The sequence below is a fragment of the Aedes aegypti genome, chromosome 2 (genome assembly GCF_002204515.2).
Source record: "Aedes aegypti strain LVP_AGWG chromosome 2, AaegL5.0 Primary Assembly, whole genome shotgun sequence".
In the NCBI taxonomy this organism is placed as follows: Eukaryota; Metazoa; Arthropoda; class Insecta; order Diptera; family Culicidae; genus Aedes; species Aedes aegypti.
The window spans coordinates 305,133,672-305,157,204 of record NC_035108.1 but is presented as its reverse complement, the minus strand read 5'-3'; the positions used below and the strand labels follow the sequence as shown (position 1 = coordinate 305,157,204).

At 38.6% G+C, this 23,533-nt stretch overlaps 1 protein-coding gene across 2 annotated transcripts in view; it reads right to left on the bottom strand.

Annotated features, from left to right (window-relative positions):
- LOC5573849 (inositol-trisphosphate 3-kinase A) overlaps window positions 1-23,037 on the bottom strand; it is a 53,765-nt gene extending 30,728 nt beyond the window's left edge. The window contains exons 1-2 of one of the 2 annotated variants that reach the window (XM_021845588.1): window positions 21,778-23,037; window positions 1,284-1,370 (exon numbers count right to left, since the gene is read on the bottom strand). In XM_021845588.1, the coding sequence (XP_021701280.1) occupies window positions 1,284-1,370; window positions 21,778-21,912 (222 nt within the window). In that variant the 5' untranslated portion in view covers window positions 21,913-23,037. Of the gene's footprint in view, window positions 1-1,283; window positions 1,371-1,584; window positions 1,855-21,777 lie in introns of those variants that run through there. The other variant, XM_021845589.1, reaches the window with a different exon arrangement.
- Window positions 23,038-23,533: the final 496 nt, after the last annotated feature.

The following is a 23,533-nucleotide window of genomic DNA, read 5'->3' as shown; positions in this document are numbered from 1 at the left end:
CACTGTTGGTATGCAATCTTGTGTCATGAGGTGAAGAAAAAAATCATGCTTGCAGATGAATTCAATTCCTTTTTTAGAGATTGGCTTATAGAAATTACACATTTTTTGAGCATCTTGAGATCAATTTACGCTCAAATTATAACATTCACAAGAAGCGTGATATAAACGAAATAAAAACCGTGAAATTTGCAAGTAGTGATTAAAGTGAATGATGAAAAAACTGGAAAACCACTGTCCCTGGACTACTGTTACTGGAATACTAATCAGAACGGTATGATTTTGAGATTTTTTATATTCAAAAGGATTTCACTGTCATTTCAATGAATACTTCCACCTTTATGGCAGAGCGCTTTATCAGATGTACCAGAATTTTGAGAATCCAACAAAAATCTCATAAATTATACGTATTTGATTTATTTAAATAGCAATTTTTTAATGAAGTTTAGTATTATCAAAATTATAGCTACAGTCAAACTTCCATGACAGAAAAGCTTTGGAAAGCTATTTGAATCACAGTAACCATGAAATTTAGTTTTTAGTATAGTTCCATAAGTCGATATCGAGTCGTAGAACATAGACTCTTGGAGCTTTCACTGTAGTTTTTTAAATCTCGATATTGAACGGACCAGAAGCAATCTTCAACGAATACTAGATTGAAAAAATCTTTAATAACAGAAAAAAAAATCTAGCAGACTAAATATCAGCAGAAAAAAAAACTAGTCACGAAACATTCCATAAAAAGTACTCTAGTACAACGAATCAACATGCAGAAACATCTAGAGCGTACAACATCCACGACGCCCTCCTGGAAGGTGTTCTTTGCACTCCTCTCACGTCTGTTTGTATGCAAACCGAGCAGAGCTGTCAATCAGAAGGCTAGATTGCAAACTGCCAGCTCAATAGTGATCACGTAAAAAGCAAATCGAATCGTCAGACTTATATAATAGTATAATAGACTGGTGGCGCCACTTTTTGTGGAAATTTTAATGCTAAATCGAACAAAAATTCTCTTAAATTCGACTTCCTTTGATGGTCATACCTGAATTACTGAGAATTATTACAAATGGTGTACCACAAGCGATAAAAAATCTCATGATCATAATCAGATACAAAACCAATCAATCATAATTTGACTTAACTCATTGTCCGAAACAGAAAACATCGCAACAAAAAAAAAAAACTAATACAAAATCATCAGTCTTCCCCCTTTGTCACAATACACGTTCGAGCTCGTGCGGATGAATTAAATATTAGAGTAGGTATATCAATATGTATGTACTTACGATTGCAAAAAAGCTCAGCAGCGACTTGTTGTTGGGCGCTCCTTGCTCGACCAGATACTCGGTGGCTGTTCTATCGGCTTCGATGTTCTGCAAATAAAGAAACACACAAAAATCCAAGCATTAGCAACAATAAAGCCGTTCTTCCACATTTAGAGTAACGTGGGGGTGCTATAAATACACATATGAAGAAGCGAACAAGGAAATCTATTCCTAGCAGAGCATAATGGCTTTTGTGGATCATTTCAGGCTACTACGATCGATGGTCGCCATTCTTCAATCCTGCACGAATCGAGACTCTTACCACTTTTAAACACGACAGCAGAGCCATTCTTCGAAGAACACCTGGATCATGCAGAGGGTACGCGGCCTAATCCAAAGCTGGCCGGTCAATCGTCGTGACGACAGAGGTCCTCCCTGAAACACGCCCGGCACTTATAGGGGGATACGGTAGGATGTTGAGCGAATAAAGAACCCGAGAGCACTGACTGCCGACGATGACAGCGAGACCATGCGGCTGGTAGACAGTGTGACGTTCCCGCGATATCGTGAGTGAGTGTCTGAGGGGCGAATGACGGAGTTAGAGTGGTGGAGTTGTGAGGAATACCATCGCTGCTGTGTTTACACACGGGCTCGAGCGGTTTTCCCGAGGGGCGGGAAATAGTTAGCGACGGGTTTCGAACTTGCGATGGGCAAGGCCCCATCGAAGTGGATGGGTTTTTAAAATGAATGTAATTCGGAGGCATCGTCAGTAGGCTTGGCACTGAAAGTGCAGCAAAGGGCGATCAGCGGCAGAACAGTTCACTCCGCGCGAGGGTCACTTTGATCTACTTTTCGATTCGGGGTAGAGTTGGCGATGCAGCAGATCACGAACACGTGCTTGCCGCCATGGTCAACACATACGCTCATGGTCACAGAACAGGAGAAAGAAGTCCCGCGCTCCAATGCACAAACATTCCACTGTATTTGTGCAGCAAATCAGATCGCAACGCAAACCAACTGTGGTGGAGGTCACGGTGCTCCCCAGACCGTTTTTATCAGGAAAAACTACAAATCTGTCTTTATCTGTCGCTTTCTATGGGTAAGTCTGGGAAAATTAAAAATGAGGTATTGTTTCGAAGTTACGCCTTTTTGATGGTACAGTTAACTCTCCCTTACTTGATGTTCCGTATCTCGATATTGAGTTAGAGAACCATAGTAAAAGTTGGTTTTCATGGCTAACTCGATGGTCCCTTGGATCGCAGTTGTATTGATTTTGTGTACTGTAAATCGATACCTCCCTAACTCGATGGTCCCTTCAATATCGAGTAAGGGAGAGTTGACTGTATATGTCCACAAATTCAATGGAAATCAAAAACCAGATTACCAGATGAAATATACTGAGAGAACTTAAAAGTGGGTTTGTTTAAATATTTTTTCACTCAAGAAAACAGCCCTGGAATACATTTGCAGTGTACATATTTGTAGGCGAGTTCCAGTGCGTATTTTCTTCGAGGGAAAGACAATTTTCTTGCTAGTGAGTAATGGAAGAAAATTTCTTCTCTTCGATTCGTTGTAACGATTAAATGTTCATTTTACATATTTTACAGACTTGAAATAAAAGATTTAAACGAGCTCACCAATTGATCCTTCATCCTCGACTGAGCAGCCACAATCCACTTTCAGCTTCACTCAACGCATATAGACTAATGCCTGAATTGCTACTGAAAAAGAATCGCCAAAGAAATTTCTCGCCCATTCCTTGCAGAAATTTTCTACAGCGAATCCCATTTGAACTGACATTTATTTTCAACTGCGTACTGCGATCAGAAAACAGCTCATGCTTGATCGATTTCTTGCAGAAATTTTCCATGCATCAAAATAGGCCAAGAAATTACTTGTCAGCAGCGAATCAGGCTTACCTGAGAAAAACAATCACCCTGGAGTCGCGAGAAAAGTAACCCTTGCTTTTCATACAAAATACCGCTCTGATGACACCAAACAAAATCACGAATGCTTGCTCTTTCATGAAGCATCGCCAAGTAAAACGAGCGCAACCCGAGAAAAACGAAAAAAAACCCCGACGAGGCACGTAACCGACACATCTGCTCGGGCCATATCAAAGCACTCAAAAACAAAAAGAGAACGCGCAACCTAAGACGGAAACAAACTGGGAATACTTCAGGTTTTCTCGATGCACTACCTGGCAAAAAAAGCGCACAACCTTTTTGAAGAAAAATAAAGCTTGCTCGGGCTTTCTTAATGCACTGCCCGGCAAAAATAACGCGCACTGGTTTTCACTAATCTTCAGTTTATGATGTTTTAGGCATTATTGAAGATGATGAAACGCTGTTTTTCAAGTCTTATACATATGGTGTCAAAATCTCGATCATTATTGAATTTCCATAAACCTTGGATATTTTTACGAATCCGTTCAGCATTTGGGCTAATATTTTTAAATTGGAGCCGTAGAAGTATTCTGTCAGTGAAAAATTCCCCATACATTTAGTATGAAATAAGTTTAGCTGCAAAATTCTGTGTCATAAATTTAATATAGAGAAAAAAAAAACCTTAACGTTATTTAATAATAATCGAAATGTTGATACCTTGATGCAAAATTAGAAAAATTCACGAGTTTCTTCAAAATCATGAATATTTCGGAGAGTGCTGAACTTGTGGTTAACCCCATTCAGACACATTAATAAAGGTTTAAAAAAGAAATATTTCGCTGCAGAACCTGGCAAAAAAAGCGCACAACCTTTTTGAAGAAAAATAAAGCTTGCTCGGGCTTTCTTAATGCACTGCCCGGCAAAAATAACGCGCACTGGTTTTCACTAATCTTCAGTTTATGATGTTTTAGGCATTATTGAAGATGATGAAACGCTGTTTTTCAAGTCTTATACATATGGTGTCAAAATCTCGATCATTATTGAATTTCCATAAACCTTGCATATTTTTACGAATCCGTTCAGCATTTGGGCTAATATTTTTAAATTGGAGCCGTAGAAGTATTCTGTCAGTGAAAAATTCCCCATACATTTAGTATGAAATAAGTTTAGCTGCAAAATTCTGTGTCATAAATTTAATATAGAGAAAAAAAAACCTTAACGTTATTTAATAATAATCGAAATGTTGATACCTTGATGCAAAATTAGAAAAATTCACGAGTTTCTTCAAAATCATGAATATTTCGGAGAGTGCTGAACTTGTGGTTAACCCCATTCAGACACATTAATAAAGGTTTAAAAAAGAAATATTTCGCTGCAGAAACTCACTCAATTGTTCGAAGTAACAACAAGGTTCGGAAAGTTTCCCAACCATTTTTGAGCAACGAATTTTGAAATATTTGACAAAAAATATAGTTTCATTTAGATTTCTAATTGTAACAGTTCTTGAAATGAAAAAGTATGCTTAGTCATCGTGCAAAAATTTCAATTGAAGTTATGATGAAGGACAGGTGCTCCGAGCAAAAAAAAAAAAAAAAAAATTCAAAAAGGCTGAAAACATGGTCTACTTCTTGTACGATAGCTTAAATTGCAAAATATTTTTTTCTTGTTGCTAGTTTTTATTTGACAAATCTCTTTGATTTTTATAACAAACATTTGAAATTAAACCCTGCACTCAAGATAATGTCCTCATTTGATGCATGTGCCAACCCATATGGATTTTTGCAATGGGGGTTTGCATATGAAGGGTATGTGCGAAATCAATGGATTGTCGTCAATCTTTATTTCCATTGAAAGTACGATTATTTCATATCCAATCCATAACCCAGACACATACTTTACATGGGCGGCTTCAATGGAGTATATTGATTGGACAAATCATATTAATGAACGTTTTTGGTTTTCCTTGTTATATTCAATAATGATCAAAAATAAAGAAGAAAGGTTTATTGTATAGATTAATAGACATATTACAACAGCCTCAATATGCGGTATGATAAAAAAAATAATTATAATAAGCAGGTGAAGCAGACGAACCAAAAATTGCTTGTTGAGGCAACTCGTTTTGGTTTTTATTCTCATCACATCTTTGTGGGCAGTGAGGTGGGTAGTTCATCAGTCGATTATCGTCCTGGTCATCGTTTATTACTGTAATATTCTTTGCATAAAAGTAGATTAAGTTATAACAATATCATAGAGTTGATTTTCAGCCATAATTACCTTCCAATTCAAACAAAATATCGCTGAACAAATGCAGCTTATTTAGATCACCACCGCGAAAACTTTTTACGGACGCCATGTTTTTACACAATGTGCTTCAGAAGAATGTATACATTGCACATACTTTGAATACGTTTCAAATGGCGTATATGTGCTGCAAATAGTAGGTATTTATTACTATCATAGTGTGTATATGGCACATATAAAACTAATGATTTTGGAAATTTAAGCAACGTATGTGCAAATCCACATTAATTCAAGGGAGCCATTTTCTTGAGCGTGCAAGTATAACGACATTGAAATCCATTAAAATAATAATCTACTACCGTAAAACGGGGTAACTTTGATAATGCGGGTAACTTTGATAGTGCGTAACCCACCACAAACTAAACGAAATATCATAATTTCTGTTAATCAGTTAAGCAAAACGAATGCAAAACTAAAGAATATTAGTATGACACTTCATGAAAGAGCGGTTTTCATTTGAATCAAGAACATATTAGCCTTTTTATGCGAATTTAAAAAAAATACACAATTTTAGCATTTTCGAAACGCTTACAAACAATCTGTTCTACGATCACTATTTGATGTAGTTTTGAATAGTTGGCCACTTACTTTTGACAGCCTAGTTATCATAGAACTTGAATACGGTTTCAAATCTCTTAGCGAAAAGCATTATCACAAACTGGGACCATTTTTGTAATCTAAGTCACAAATTTCCATATAACGTTAAACGCCTAGAGGTATGCAATGCCCTACAAATGTTCGTTATTCATTCAATTTTGTTCGAATCTTACTCCATTATCGAAGTTACCCCAAAACAGAAAACCGACTTTCGATTATATGAAAAATTATATATCCATTCATTATAAATCTTTTGCCAATCTATCGACTGTAATCGATAGCTAGGATGCCAGTACTTGTTTTAAAAATATAAATTGTACATCTTTGAAACAGCATGCATAAATATTGAACTTTTCTTCGAAAAAACTATCAAAGTTACCCCGTTTTACGGTACCTATATTTCCTGTTTTTTTACCGCTGCTCTTTATATCGTATGACGGATAGCAATCGACTATTGAAAACTAAAATTACAGATAACAGACACAACGCTCGGAATTATTTACTCATACAGCAAAATAGTACTCAATATTAATATTTGGTAGTGTGCCACATGGTCACTCGTGGCGCTCGTATCGCTTTTATTTGAGTTTGATGTTGGCGTACTACCGTCACCGTAAGGCGAAAAGGGCGTTTATGTTCGTGGTACTATGTTGTAAATTTGCTAATTGGCTTGTTTAGGGGTATACAGTTTTTTACACATTCTGATTCTACGTTAACAATGTATGGCATTTGAGATCATGAGCCTTTGTACATGCCATAAATTCTTTTGTTATTTTGACTTTTACTGTGCGCCGTGTGTTGATGCTATCTCGCTCTTTCTCACGGGTAACTTAAAAACAGGGCGCACAGTAAAAGTCATACGTTTTATGGTATGCATAGGCTCATAGAGCAAAATCTAGAATACTGTGAAAATTGTACTGCGATCTGTCAAACTTGAGTAACGATAGACCGAATGCAGTACTAGAAGTGCAACCCATTCTGAGCCCGACTACTATGCCTTTATTCGCCTTAATAAATGTTTAAATAAAGCGTAACTTCTAAACGGGTCTTACGATTTTTTTTAGAATTTTGCCCAGACATGCAGCTTATAACCATAAGAAAACAACTCATGTGAACAGATTCGATAAAGGTTTTTTTTAGATAATTAGGGTCTGAGGAGCACCGTGAGTTGCATCGGTAGATATGGAGAATTGGATTTTTTGTTCGATTTTCACTCTCCTCTTTTTTGCTTCCACAACAATAAATCGGTTATAATCTGGTTCGAGTTTTTGGGGGCTATCATTCGGCGATGTGTGAGTAAATTTGATAATTTGCAAACCTTTTAGCATTGGGCGATTTGCGATTGTTGTCATTTTATTGGATCACTAGGGGAAATCCAATTTCGAATGGTTATCGTTAGTTATCTGGTTTACTTACTAAGGTTGTTACTGATAACGAAACGATGAATCCGAAGTTCTGACATGCAGCTGTTGGGGAAATCCGACTGTGACAGGGCGCATTGGATTTAAATACCAGTATGATGGTCGCCAATCTGACGCAACTTTGTCGGGTAGTGGGTTAGCAAATGTATTCCCCCATAATAAACACATTACGTAAATTCCAAACTGCCGATTGGTTTGAAACAATTATCTCTTTCTCTTGCTTCTGGAAACAAGCGAACGAAGAAGCTTGGTTTGCACGTAAATTTCATTGCTGGGTATTATTATTCATAGAAGTGTTTAAAATCAGTTTGAACCAGTTCTGACTACTCCGGAGATGAGCTACTTTTAATCGGTTTTCATTTCCTCACCTGTTTTGATCGGGTCAATTTAAAGTTAATAAAGCCTACGGTTATTGGGAGTGCTACGCGGAACCGCGCAGCATCATTATACTGATTTTATTCTGTTTTGAATAACTCTGATGAGTGGAAATTGAGTTGGAGTCTCGGATGAAAGTCAAGAATTAGCGTAGAATGTAGCGAAATCTATGGACTGCTAGCAAGATATTTTTGAAGATATTTAGTGGATCCATCTAGTCTAAAATCGAGTAGGCGAATGATCACCGGATGTTCATGTAAAGGTTCACACTCTGTAAACGAGGTCTGCATCTCAGTTGGCTTTGTCTCGTTTGAGACGAACAAGAACGACAATTAACACACTGAAACAATTTGACTGCACGCGTTCATAAAAACAACACCCAATTAATAGTGTCACACTCTGAATGGGATCAAATTGAAGACGCAATTTACAATAATTACGCGGCCATCTGACGTTCGAAACAAAGACATAACCGACCTGCAACCAGTTCGTGTGAAATGTTTTTATTATTAATTTCATTATCTTGTGTCGTAATTTTTCGAGGCCCAGATCTCGTTTGTTTGTGAGTCTACAAGGTTGACAATTATGGGCACGTTTGCTGAAATTGAAAGTACGCATGGACAGAATTTAAGTTTCAGTTTGAGTTTTCAGTGGGACAAATGGAATCAATCCGACTTTTGTTGTTTGAAAGTTGATCGATCAGGTCCCCTCTTGATCTTATCGATTAACTGTCAAGGGTGACAAGAAAAACGTCGAAAAGTTTGCTTCCTATCAGAAATCAAGTTAATTGTGAACTCTTTTTGAATAGTTATTACTATTAAAATGTTGAAGATTATGCATACCACATTTCAAAAAAAAAAAAAAAATCTTGATATATTTAGGTTTTAACTTAAAGGTTGCATGAAGTAGAGAAAGTTCGAATTCGACACTTCTCTCTTATGAAAATTTTTAAACTTCAATGGTGATGCAATAAGCTTTCAATCAAGCATTAGGAATACCCCCATTCTTCGGAAAAAGCGTCCTCTATGACCCACCCTAACATCAATCAACAGCATATTTAATTATGGCCACACACCTCTTAGACTGTTGTTCAACCTGCCTTTCCTGGCAATCGACCTCCCTGGCAGACTATTGGGGCGCCAATTTGCCAATGTACCGTGCACCTGCTCCGGTTCAGCCACCGCTTTTTTGCCAATGCCATTACATTGGCATTCGATTGAGAAGCTGTCTGGGAGATTTCGAAGGCCCACTTCATTAACGAGAAACGGTGTTTTCCCCCTTGTTGGTAACCTTTCACAGGTGACTCGTCCGATTGATTGGTTTGGGTCATTATCTTTTTGGGACGGTTCATGCTCATTTTCGTTTCTATTACATTTCAATTACGGTCACTAATAGCTCTAATAGCTCTAACTTTCAGTCTCATGATTCCCTAATTAAATTTTTGTTTCCAAGGATGCATTGTGGAACCGTTTCTTACTTGTCGGAGAAGACCTTCTTTGATCATAGTATTGCCAAAATTTGAGAAAATATTTATGTTCGTTAAGAATATTAATGAATAAACATTTTTTTTATTGAAATGCTCTGTTAATTGGGGATTTTGTATTAATTTGTATGTAGTAAGCATGGAATTTGAGAAGCGTCGCAATGGAAAAAAGATCTCGTTAATCCTGGGATTCGAACCCGATCCTACTTTGCAAGTGATGATCTTACCATTCGACGGCTCCATCGTAATAATGAGCTAGTGTTTCTGTTTCATCTCAAACAAAGGAAACATTCATCATCCCACCTACGGGTTCTAATAAACTACGTCTTCAGCAATTGGTACCGTCAACCTCCAGACGTCACATGTTTAGAAAAGGACAACACGGAACGCTCACTTCCCGGTTGTTGGCGGTCCCCAGCCAGAACAGTTGTTTCCCGCAAAATCACGGTGGGAAACCTATTTAGATGGACAAAGATGATTACGGTTTGACACCTTTTATAGACCACACCATACAAACAAACGTCTAATGGTGGTTCCCTTTGCGGTGGATGATGACGGGGCATAAACACGGGGATCGGTACAATCCCCATGAAGACTGTCTGCTGGGTCCGTCAAATCAGACATTGAACCGAAACGGACAGTTTGATGGGTTGGTTTGATTATTTTTTTCGGTTTGTAAGCGCTCGAGTCGTGATTTTGTGCGTTGAATTATTGATGGATGGAAAGGGAACAGAACATATCCTACTGGATGTTACTTTCTGTGGGTATCGATGGGAATTGGCTAAGATATTAGTTTGATTAGAAATCAATCTTGAAGCGAAAAGGCAATAACCTTTTTGGGGGCAAATAAATAATAACAATAAGGCTCACAACTCAACGCTTAAAAACTTGATTATTCCTGTGCTCAATAACATGGAGAGGAACAAAAAAACTTGAAGAATATTCTTTCCGGAATGCTAGGCCATCCAAACTATTTTTGAGTTCAGTTATAAACTTTCGCAGATGTAATTGCAAGTTTTTTCGACCATAAAAGAAAATAATGAAACGTAATCAACCATATTCATTAAATTTTCTGAGCAGATGTGTCATGGTGGTTACTCCAAGTTAGTCACTGAGTAACTAGCTCCACAGAATAAAAAAAAAATAATAATGAGAAGTATGCCCCCATGAGTAGTCAAAACTCTAAACAAGTATTGATAGCATAGCTTCTATGATTCGGATTTTTTTTAAAAAAGCTCAAAAGTCATTGGATGAAAATTGCGCCCAATGATTCAGAAATTATGTCGTTCTCTTTTACCACCTTCCTGAATGATTAACATCATCTAATGCACATTGTACCCAATGGTGGAATTGTTCACATCACGAAGCACCTCCCAAATGTAAACCAACGCAAAACAAACATGACAGACTTGCGAACTGGCTTGGTGTGAGTAAATTCGCACCGCCCCTGCTCGGGAGAACATGCCAAAGGAAATAGCAAAAAGTTCGCGAACATTTACTCCCGACTAACCGACCAAGGTGTGATTTATCATGGTTTTGACAGACAAATCAATTATATATCCATCGAATCGACAGCAAATTGCCAGTTTGTAGTAAACAGCTTCTTTTTTCCTCAAAAGTGCAATTGACTCTGATCAGCTCCGAACATGTTCATGAAGCATTTTAGCTTCGTTTACTCGCGAACAAGACAGATGCGAGTAAATCAGCACTCTGATGCTCCCTTTTCGCCTTCTTAATTACTGTGGCGTCTCTAGTTGTCATAGCGAGAAATTTATTACAGTCTTTTGATCCGGAAGAATAGTCTAATCAGTGATAAAATTTTTGGGACGATTTCTACATATTTGCAAAAGTTATCGAAAGACGTGAAACCCTGAAAACCCAACATAGTTGGAAGACAAAATTGGCAAAAATCTTATATTTTCTGATTCAGAATCAATAACTTTTCCTTGTGAAGTGTTAGGTGTTCGTAAAGGTTTCTACTGATAAATCCACTGGCAAAGCTATCTGCAGCCGTGGAAGAAAAAACATTATTGACATGTTGGGAAATTATCAAGCGTAAGTCTAATAAATAAGTCTGAACAAAAAATTTTGAAAAAAAGGCAGAAAAGTGAGACAATGGTACTGTGCAGGAATTTACTGGTAAAATTCAGCGGAAGATTTGGAAACTCAGCTGAAATGCTAAGAAACCTGTTTACTTACATTTTCCATTTAAAGTTTAATAAAAATGATGCGCTAAGATTTTCGGTACGTTTTTTTTTTTCTTGTGAAGAAATTACACATTTGTGTATCCCATGCTAGGAGCTCCAGGGCAGTTTAGATGAAAATTAGTTCTTGGCTTCTATCAGAGGGATTCTTTACGAATTTCTACAAACAATCCATGTGAAAAAATCAGAAGGAAGCCATGGAGCAATTCTTTATGAAAATGGATAATTTATTTCGAGTTCCCGAACAAATTCCTAGAATCATCTTTGGCAGAAAAAAATTTGATTTGTAATTTGTGGCTGATATCTAGGGTATTATTTGCTGATTCCCCCTCTTTGCCAATAACTTTCTCAAAAATAACATGTGGAATTGCCTAAGAAACTTTTTAAGATCTCTCCACTATATATATCTAGAAAACTACTGAAGATATTCGATGTTTTTGAAAAATTTTCAGATAAATTCATGAAATTCGCGATTTTTATAAGACTTTTAGATGCATTCATCTGTGTTTCATCTAACTTTTTATCTGATATAAAATTAACTTCTTTATTTTCATAGACTGTAAGTTTAATTTTGAAGATTTTTCAGTTAAGAAATTCATAAACGACTCCTTGAATGAATTTCTGGAGAGGTATGGAATTCCTGAAAGGATTCGTAATGGTATGTCTAAAAGCTTTTGAAGAAATTACTGGAGAATTTCATACCGCCATGCTTGGGATAAATCTTAAGAGCTTTTTGTAGAAATTCTCTTCTTGGAGAATTTTTAACAGGAAAAGGTGATGAAGGAATTTTCCAATCAGTTTCTGTAAAATGTCTGAGTTTCTGTAACACAATCTGAGAGCGGTTATGCTTAGTGTAGACGCATGGAAGTCGCACAACAGTTAGTAGCCATGACGCACAATTCTTCATATTGGACTTTTTGAGGAATCTAAGGCTGAATTCCTCGGAGAATCCCAGTAAAAAAAATCCAGAAGTAATTGACAAGAGAATTTCTAGAATGAACTCCTGGAGAAATTCCTAGGATTGTGTTGCAAGCAATTCACAGAAGAATTCGTGAATGTTACATTGATTACTAAACTGTCAGTGAGCATAACCAGCATAAGTCTGATATCATCGTGTTGTTATTCTTCAAGTACGCAATTTTTTTTTGTGATGACGACCTTGAAGTAATATTATACCGAAGGGAAGCTAAATGTCGTGACTGCAGTAGTGGTACCGGACTGCAGGTACACATCAGCAAGGTATCCACCTCTCATTAACGACCAGCGCAACGTCATGAGATCAGCAAATTTGGTTCTAATTTTTTCACACGCGCTTGCTTTGTTGCTTTATTTCACACCAAACTGTCATTTCCCGCAAACGTCTAAATTATCGCTGGTTGTTATTGCGAATGACCAGCCCAGCGATTCTGAATCATCGCCGAAGATCTTGTGACGCATTACAGTAAAACGCTGAAATATCTGCAGAATCGATATATTCCTTGCAATAACTTTCCGTTGATCATTTGTATTGTAATTAAATCACGACGGCCGTCACAGCAAATTTTGTTTACAAACAGTGGGCTTCATTAAAGTCAATGTTATTAACAGGGTCTCGCTACGGATGGAAGATGAGCTTGTGGTGGAACGTGACGCGACGATGACGAGTCAGGGCGCCCTATACGTGTGCGGAGGAGCTGATACGGCTAGTGGGCACCGATCATAAGGTGCATAAGTAGGCGACGACCGACGCCATCTGTTTGGGTTTCGCAATGTTTCAGAATCAAAACAACTCAGCTGGCCATGCAAAACGATCGCGTGCACGAATGCTTCTAGTTTGCGATTATTTTGCACTGCCAGAATCGATTCTACTCGATTTCTGTCGAGGCGAACGGGAAAACTCTTCGCAATACAAGGGTTGTATCAGGTGTTGGTGACGTCAAACACTGCTGAAGGTCAGTCGGAGTGGAAGATGGTATTTCCAGTTTAGCAAAACTGAGAATATTAGTGAATATGGGATTTTTTATGTGGAATGTTGGAAGGAGTGGTTGTGTCGAACATTATGCGATCCCCAGCGAAAGGGTTTTCGGCACCCGTGAAACCGGTTTTACAAAAATGCTTTGCACAGGATTTAAATTTATAAACGTCATGGAATTAGAGAGGAGCGTGTCACAATCGTTCAACAGCAAAAATGCTTAGTCATCGTTCGTTATTATCGAACATTCACAAATACCGCGCTGTCGTCTATAAAAAGAAAACGAAAAATGCACAAATCAAATTTACAAGCTGTCACTAATTTTCGGTGAAAATTAGACATGCAACACGTGGTACCTAACACTTTGTGTTCGACCGATCTGCTTGCGTAGATAGCTGCGCGAGTATCCAATAACGGAATGGGGCTTATGCAACAACGTGACAGCTCAATGATCTCGCATGTGCCAATAGCGCACATCCTCGAACCTCGATCCCGCCGTAAAAAAGTTTCTCCGCATTAAATTGTCATTTGTCATCGCGCAGACAACTATTTAGCGGCTTTGCTTTTACCCGTGTGAATTACCGTACGGTTGTAAAATGCCTTCGGCCGCGGCCTGGCAGAAGACAGACGCTTAGCAAACACGGAACAGACACCGCGCGCCGCATCTCGTTAAGCGATAAATAGCGAATCTCTTTATACATTGAGACATTCCATTCGATCCAAGGCGGCGGCGGCTGCTGCTGCGCCGTTACGTTGACGATTCTTCACTTTTCCGGAATCGCAGTAGGCACACGCGCTTTATGGTCTTCAATGCTGCCCCCTTCGATGCGTCGTTAAATATGGTGGAGAAGGCCCCATGAAAGTGCGGTAGACATTCCGGCTTCAATTCCTACCTGGAGTAACTTACACAGTTGTGTCATAAAGCGTGATCACACAATGAAGCGTGCGCCATTCGATGGGTCCCACTTTCTTTCTGAGATCCGGAATGCGCTATTGAATGGAAAAACTGGTGGTTGGTGGATTGAGCCGGATGGGCCTTGGGCGTAGCCGGAGGGACTGATTAATGATTGAAATATACGTAATGCCAAGAAGAGTAGCCATAAACTGGAAATTTTCATAGATTTTCTTTGGTTTATAATCTTAATGGAACAAACCTGAAAATTTCAGTTGTCTGTCAATGATTTCCGTATAGTTTTGTTGCGGATGTAGGGGAACTTACCTATTCTCGGCAGGCTGAGTAGCCGAACTTTTTAAAATGCAATTCTACACAACATAAGTCACAAAACTTAGTAGGAGACACCTGAGATACACTTGAGTTCTCTTTGTTTGCTGGTTATTATACACAAAATAACATTTTATTCTTAAAATCATCGATAATTCCTGACTAAAGTCACGAGGCACTTGTTCTATTATCGGCAATGCAATTTCTATTGTTGGCAACTAAAATGTTCTCTTCGTCAACCCAAATCTGTGGAAAAATTAGATTATGTATTGGTAGCATTTCGTATATGTTTACAATTCCTGATATTAAACGTCACTCATTATGGTCTACTCGTTGAAAGGGCCAATGCAGGAAAATTCACTGAGAACAGCGGTGCAATGAAAAAACAACATCAGAGAGTCAAATGGAATACATAACGCCACTAATTTCGTATTTATTTCGATTATCTTGTGCGTTCAATTTTACTATGGCACCTTTTCGACAGTAAAAATTACAAAGTCATGGTTAAAAACTTGCAGCAGGTAAGAATTTAACTAAGAATTGCGATTGTTAAGCGCACGGCTATCGATGCATTTGGATTGAGAGGAAGCAAAACGCACATGATAAAAAGCGTTCATGATTAGCAATCATCACAGGGATAGTCAGTTTAAAAACTTGTTCGTGGTTCTCATTACTTCAAGGCTTATACCAGTATACTAATAGAAAATTTAAATATTGCGATTATAGTTTGAAGCCGGAACCATTGACACACAAAGCATGATTTTGCTACAAAGTGGCCCCTAGAAGACTAGAAGATTTTCACCATAGACTAAAGAACCATTAGCGAGTGACCAATCGATCAAGTTTTCAGCTTGAACGGATATCTGGTTCTCCAGATTTTTGCCCTTGAAGATTTGAGGTGTGGTTTAAGTTCATTCTCACCTTAACTGGACCCATAACCCAACCGAGAAGTTTTGTCCCCTGATGAATAACCTATCTACGCCCATGCAGATGACCAACGTCAACGATCGCTGCGCCAAATGGATCGATAAATATTTGATAAGACTCCCGGACTACAATATGGATCATGATCGCAGTCATCGATCGAGAGGGGCTTAAAATAGAACGGTCACTCTCTAACGTCATACCGGGCTTCTGGTGGATAATTTACAGAGTGTGCGGGAAGAAATGTGCGAGGGCTACGAACGATCGATTCAATTGCAGCGCAATAACACACAGATATGCGGAGACGGAGTGTTAATTCGATCCGCACAGGAGACGTTCGCACATCATTGATCCGGTCTGTATTTGCAATGTGCAATGACGCACCGCCCACGACGATCCGGGAATTGAAAGTGGACAAATGGCGCGGAGTGGTACAATGGATCATTTAGTGCGATACTGTGATTATTTTCACAATAAATTATAGGTTTCTTCAGTGGGAATGCAAGTTGTAAGACACAGTCAATGGCGCCGCGGTTGTGGAAGGCATTTCTCCGCTGAGTAACCAATTGACTGACCAAATTTAAAGAGACGCAAAAAAACTTCAAGATGGCGTCATTTGACAGTTTGAATCGATGTAAGTGACACAATACGTCCAAATCATAATAGAAATCCGTACAGTGTTTTCTGACACGTCTTGTGATAGTTCTGCAGGTTCAGAGAGATGAAAGTCCTTGGAGTATTGGACATCTTACGGTTTTCGTCAAATTTCATAATTTTAGCATCAGTATTCAGTTTTCTGTAAAAGCATTCCAACATTATCGCAAAAAAAAGACATCAATAATATTTGCCAAAACATTGCCAAATATTTTGTCCCATCTAATTCTGACGCAATTCCGTATTTGTTTTGGCATAGGTACTTATCATAGCACTTGTAGCTCAAAACAGCAACATTGCGAATCGGGGAACTTGTTTTCATTCGAACGCGTCAACTGACAGCAACGAATCAGAGTCCCGAAACTTCTCGCATTTGTAAGGTTATCAAATTTTGCACCGAATCACGTGTAGCTCGCGGTAACTCCTTCCTACGTCCGAAATCGCATGGTTTATTCATGGCTAGCTGAGGTGGAGAATTGTTGCGTCGTCGCGATCGATGAGCCATTTCGCTGTGATCATCGAAGCAAGCCATAATCTATTCTCTTTTCGGCGCTGGAGCGACTCATCTAATATTCATGGGGAAGATGCTCGATTCGTCCGACTACATTGTGGAACATGATATCCCAGAAGTTGAAACGAAGAAGCGTGTCCAGAGAGTACGACGTCAATGGCGGCACGTTGACCTACGCAAATGGCTAAATTTGGTGGTTTCGATGCGCGAGCTTTGAACCATGACCATGTCAATGTACTGTTGTTGTTGCCTGTATGATCTAATCCGATCGACCTGACGATTTCGATTTCAGTCGAGCAGTGTTTTGATTTTTAGATTCCGTATTGGCCTTTAATGGTGTATTTGTTCTGCGGCTGGATGCCACAGAAAAATAGACATGGGCGCACCCAAATTCCATTATCAGTTGTGTTTCCGGAATTGCCGTGTTCATGTTTGAAATTTGCTAAATTGGTGCAATAAAGTTTCGACACGCGCGCGCACTTTTTCCTAAGGAAATGGAGAATCGTAAATGCGTACTCTACTCACAATATGGGCAACGGAGGTCTCTTATCTCAAGACGGAACAAAGAATTCCGCTGTCTATACAGCGCAGCACTTTCCTATGGTGGTTGGGGTTTGGGGCTAAAGTTGTGTTGGTGCTTTTATCAGACGTGGTTTTGTGGTGGAACATATTTTTATCGTGCTTAGGTTATAAGTCCCGTTAGTTACGGTTGACTCTCTTCATCTCGAAATTTTCGATCACGAAGTTTTAGCACGGAATCCCTATAGAAACGATTCTTTAGGAAACTATGATGATCCATTCAATCGTTTACTCATTGCTCACGCGTTATTCTTTAAATATCTCCCTCATTCGATTATCACCTTAATATTCCTATGTTAAAAGTTACTTGTAGGGTAGAAGCACCGATTTTGGCCATAGCGCTAATTATAACTATGCTGGATTATACACCGTTTTACACGGAGAATCAGCACGAAACATTCCTTGTTTAGTCGAGTACATTCACATGAGAAAGCAACATTTATTTATATGTGAAAATTGATAAAAAAAATCTACTTTATGGTTTCTAATTTGGCCAGACATCAATGTGTTTGAACAATTAAGTAACCAAAGTTAGGAATGTGGCTGAAACTGGTTCTGGTGTTAACCATAACCAAAAATATTAACCAACGCGATTTTCAATGCGAAAATAAGGTTTATTCTCAGTTCCGATATCTTCGATACATAATATGGATTGAAGTAAGAGACGAATGAATTCAATAATTTAAAGTCTCTATAATAAACGTAAAAACGTCAGGAAAGTGTACTCACTCAGAAACAATTATAGTAACAGTAGAAATCCGTTAGCGTAGTTACGGTTTACTTCGTAGATTGACACTAGCAACATTACTGTTTTTTTTTTCATAATCTTATCCAGATTGCTTGCATCCTTATTCTTGCAAGCAATCTGGATAAGATTATGAAAAAAAAAAAACAAGGAAGTATTCCTTGATCCAATCTTAAACAAGAAGACCAAAATCATAAATACCCCTATTCCTGGTCACGCCCATCTTTACCGTAACTTGATGTTACGTAACTAAATGTTGATGTAGCAGTACACGGGAACAAATTCGTATTCAAAAACAAGATTATGTCCAATGATATCATGATTCCAGTGTGTGTGCACCTTACGAAAATGTACCATGATTTGGGATCATGATATTATGAGTCTGATTGTCATAACGCGGCTCACGCGTTATGTTGTTGTTACTGATTGCTCGGGATCATGAATCAAATGTCATCATGAATCAAATGTGACTTACGCATCCGTTTATGTTCGATAAAATAAAAAGAATAAGCTAGAGCGAGATTCAAACCAGGACCCAGGAGATAGAGATCCACGTACTCTACCACACAACCACTTCGTCATGTTGAATTACAAGTGATCGATACGAATGAGTTGAAGCAAAGCGCACCGCTTAGTGTTGTCACTCTGGATGTTACGCTTATGAAGAATCACCCAAGTAACCAAAAAGCATTTTAGTTCGCCCTGCATGCTAATATAGTGCTGTTATAGAGCGGACACGCCCCACATTATCCGTATAATATAAAGCGGTAAGGTTGATTTAGCGAGCTAGTGTTTACTTGGGCATGATTATGACTGCAGGAACCATGATTTAAGGTCCTAACCTAACCAATTTATGAATTGCATGACTTGTAAATCATGATTTGGGAATGAGCCATTTTACGAAGCTGGCCAAATGACAGGAGACCTTGGATTATAGTTTATCTTTTCAATCATCGTATCAGTTTTTGCGAAGTTTGTGCATTTCTAGCGTAGCTTTCCACACAGGCGAAAACTTAAATGGAGAATATTTTTTAAAATATTTCTGATCACAAAATGCCCATTTTATGTGAAATATGGGTGACAAAGAGGTGGCTTATACAATAATCAGGTGTAATGTTGCAATAACGAACATTTTTGAACCTCTTTTTTGTTATTTTCTCCATGTTCCTGTTTGGTAAGATGAGGCGCTGTTGAAAATCACGCTGGATTTTATCAAAACAACATCCCAGGTCTCCAGCGACGGTCAGCTGTTAAGAATTGTCTCGTAAAATGGCTTATTCGTTTTTTTTTCGGGAATTGCAATTTTAGAGATAACTTTTCGTTTTAGTAGTAATTCTGTGACTATTTTTATTTCTGAGTGCAGCGCTCGCATCGTTTTTGTTCGCGTTTGACGTTTACGTACTACCGCCATCTGTTGGCCTGTCGGCCAAACACACTAATTTTAGCATTGGGCGTACATGTGTTCGTGACTATGATTTTGCTTGGGATTTGTTCTTAGTGTTACGTCTGTTTGTCTGTGATAAAATGATTCGCAAGATTGCGGTAGAACTTTGTCAGCTGCAATAGAACTCTGCGACTACCGTAGAACGGAACATTTTTAAAAGATCTGAAATACTAAATTTTATTCCTTTTTCACGTCAATAGACTTTCGAAAGTGCAACATGTTGACATTTCACTTAGCGAATAATCTCCATTGATTGCTATGAATGACACAATCTGTCAGTGGATGTCAATTGCAGCTGATGTGCGTGCATATTTATAGGTTGTACACAAGTACGACCGCAAATTAGTTACATAGACGTGGGTTAATTTTAGGCTGGTACACTCAGAAATAAAAGTAATCTCACTCATGTACTTAAGTTCATGCATCAATGACTATTTTCCACTTGTCTTTCGTTTGTTCTGCTATGGTTTTTTTTACCCATTTCTTTTCAGCTGGGTTCAAGCAAGTGGTAAATTGACAAACAGAATAAAAAATCCCAGCAGAGATAAAGAAAGACAGATGAAAATAGTCGTCATAAATTATGTACTGAACTTTTTTTGAGATTTTTTTTTTGTTTTACATCCATCATTCGTAATTTTGGAAACTTTTTCCCAATTACTCACTTTATGTTAGACCTTTCTACATTTCGACAAGTTGTTTTTCTATCATCTGTCCCTAAACGTATGACGCGCCACAAAATGACGAAAGACAAACATTCGAAAGGGTAAAATATAGAATAACAGAAAGATCAATAAGTTAGAATGTTTTTTTTATTCAAAAAGATGTTTTTTCACGAATACTTTCATTCCCGCCCTATTATCATTTCAACCTTATTTCGATGTTTTATCCCTTCAACATTAAATTTATGACAAAAAGTTGAAAGGGCCAAACGTCGAACAAAGGGTCGAAAGGACAAAAGGTTGAAAAGGAAATGAGAAAGTACAGATTGGAAATCATTTTTCATAGAAGGAATTAATTCCCACTAATCAAATCATTTTCGGGCTTTTGTTTTCAAATTTGTATAAAGGAGTGGCTCCTAACATTCCCAAAGTTGTGGCCGTGTTTGCTTTGCTTCAAATATCTTGCGGCCCAAAGAAAAATGTGCCCCCAACAGTTAACAGAACATAATTACATTTTTTAACCCGTATCCGCCCAACAAATGGAAAAAGTTTAAAATGTTGCCATATCGTCCGTTTTCAACGGATTTCAATGGAATTGTCCAGTTTTGTGTAAATTATTGGAAGTTTTGGAAATGTTCCCTGGTCCGGAGTTATTCCCGTTGGTCTCTGGGTTAGATCGGGTAAAAAAGATCAAAACTTCCTTTTTCGACATCATTTACCCAGCTTATTTGCATTAGTTTGACTCCAATTCGACTTGCATTTATAGTTTCAACTACGGATGTTATGTGAAAACTAAATTAGATTATTGGTCTAGCTTTCGTCTTGGGTAATTGTTCGGTTTACTATCGGACTTTCTTGAAACCGGGTCCAAACAGCTCAATTTTGTGTATCTTCTAAATTGACCGGTGTCAAAATGGTCTGATTGTAAATGTTGCCGAAAAACGAAGTTGGGTTCATTTTCACCCGATCTGGCACAGTGACTCACAGATATAATTTCGGACCAGTCGATATTTCCAAAAATTCTAACGGCCTTCAGAAAAACTAGACATCCACATGATTCCATTTAAGCTTAAATGAAGGAAATTCGTCAAAAATTTACAAAATAACAGAATTTTGATCTTTGTTTCCATTTGCTGGGCAGATGCGAGTTAACTAGAGAGTTTCAATATAATCTTCGAGCTGTTTTGTTGAACTATAATCATAAATGCGGGTCAAATCACTTAAAGAATTGTTATGATATCCCAACAATGTACCGCGTATTTTGCAACGAACATATTATGCTCTGCAAAATTTCTTTCTGAGAACTTTCTTTGCCTAAGTTGCCATTTTTGCATTTGTATATCGTATGGCAGGAACGATGATACTTTATGCTCAGGGAAGTCAAGGACATTTCCATTACGAAAAAACCCTGGACCGACCGGGAATCGAATCCAGACACCTTCAGCATGGCTTTGCTATATAGCCGTGGACTCTAACCACTTGGATATGTTTTTCTTAAAAGTAAATTTGAAAGCATCAAAACTCCTACCAAACCAACTTAAGAATTGCATACTTACGCCATTCTTGCTATTTCCGTTGTCCAGTATGAGCATTTTGAGCAAGGTCCGCTTCAAACCCTGGTTCTCCAGGCAGCTCAGTCGAAACTTGTCACTAGTCCAGCCGGCCATTGTGAGGAAGATAGACGAAGTCATACCTCACACAGATCACAATGTGAATGTTTCTCGCGCCTTTTCTTCCTTCGATTGTTTAGTCTTCTTGTTTCTTCTTATTCTTCCCACTTGAGATTTCTTCCTGAGCGGCGACAGTAAACTCTCAACCTCGTTTGACGAATGCTATTTCTTCACCACCTCTGGATATATGATAATCAGCGTCGTGTCTTCAAGGTTTACCCCACCCCACGTGCGTCCTTGTTTGAGGATGCTGTTTGCAAGCCACCACCCTTTTAAGGAGCTGCAACAAAGCTGTTATCGATCTCTGTTAATGCCACGGCACCAAACGGAACTGCACCGCGCAGAGGGCAACCGTTTTGTTTCAATACGCAGTATTTACCGAACCAGAGACCACATATTTGCTCAGAAACACATTCAACGGAGGCAACACAGAGGCCAACACAGTTGCCTAGAGGCCGCAGATATTTGTAATTAACATTTACAACGCTCAGCTACCGACCAGCTTCCTTTCCTGGTCGTCGTTGTCGTTTTGTACGGCTGGTATGCAACGAGCAACTCGTACTTACAATTGGACGCTTCGCCCATTAACCAGACATTAATTTATAATTTTGTTTTCTTCACCTTTTAGAGATTATGCAAATATTGTTTTCGCCACAATTTGCTCTTCCAATATTGATTGTGCAATCATCCACTTCTACGCCTATTGCTCCGGAGAGCTGACAATCTCTGCCTTCGCCTGCACTATCGCTTTCCGAAATCCTTCCTGGGCGTTCACCAACTGGGAAACTAATTCCGATATCACAATTCAAACAACCACTGAGCATGCAATCTGCACTCTCTCACACTCCGTAATAGAAACTTCCACGTTCAACGGAGTCACTTCTCACTAGTTAAGTCGATGTGCAACACTGAATGCACCACCAAATGCATCGACCTAGATTGTTCTTCCACTTCATCCCCTGTATAATATCCAACTATACTAAACCGCCAAAAAAACGGGAGGCTCGTCGCCTGATGCGAGAATCGAACCCAAAATCGTTTCCAATCTTCGCTGAACCACCTTTGCGTAAACACTATATGCGATGCGCTGCGATGCGAAGCGTGAGGAAACGTTCCGTGCGTTGCGTTCGACGTCTGCGAGTGAACTAAAGCTCCGGGAACGATTAGCGCTGGCTTTTGCTTTGGTGGTTGAGCAGCTGAACGCGATAGGGTAGGTGTTCGGACGCTGCTGCGCTGTTGGTTGTCCGTTCGGGATTTGCGCTCAAAACAGTTTTACCTGGCCGAGTCGAGTGTGCTAAGCCGTTTTGGGTTCGCGGTTCATTCAGTGCTTTCGTTGTGGTTGTGTGGTTTTGATGATCGGGAGCTTGAATGAAAGCTTCGGGTGAATGGGGTAGCGAAGTATCCAAAAGTTTGTATTTTTTTTCTTACCATATAAATTTACTGAATCATTTAATAATTAGCAGGTTTTTAAAGTGGCTTTCGAGATATGATTATTCCGTAGTTTTTTTTTACTAGAGATATGATGCTTAATAGTTTTGTGATTTTTGGTATCAATCTAAACAATCTGCCGATCTGATGGAATCGAGTGATAATCACTTGAGGTTCGATCGAACATTTTTTTAAATTCTTTATTAGTATCATT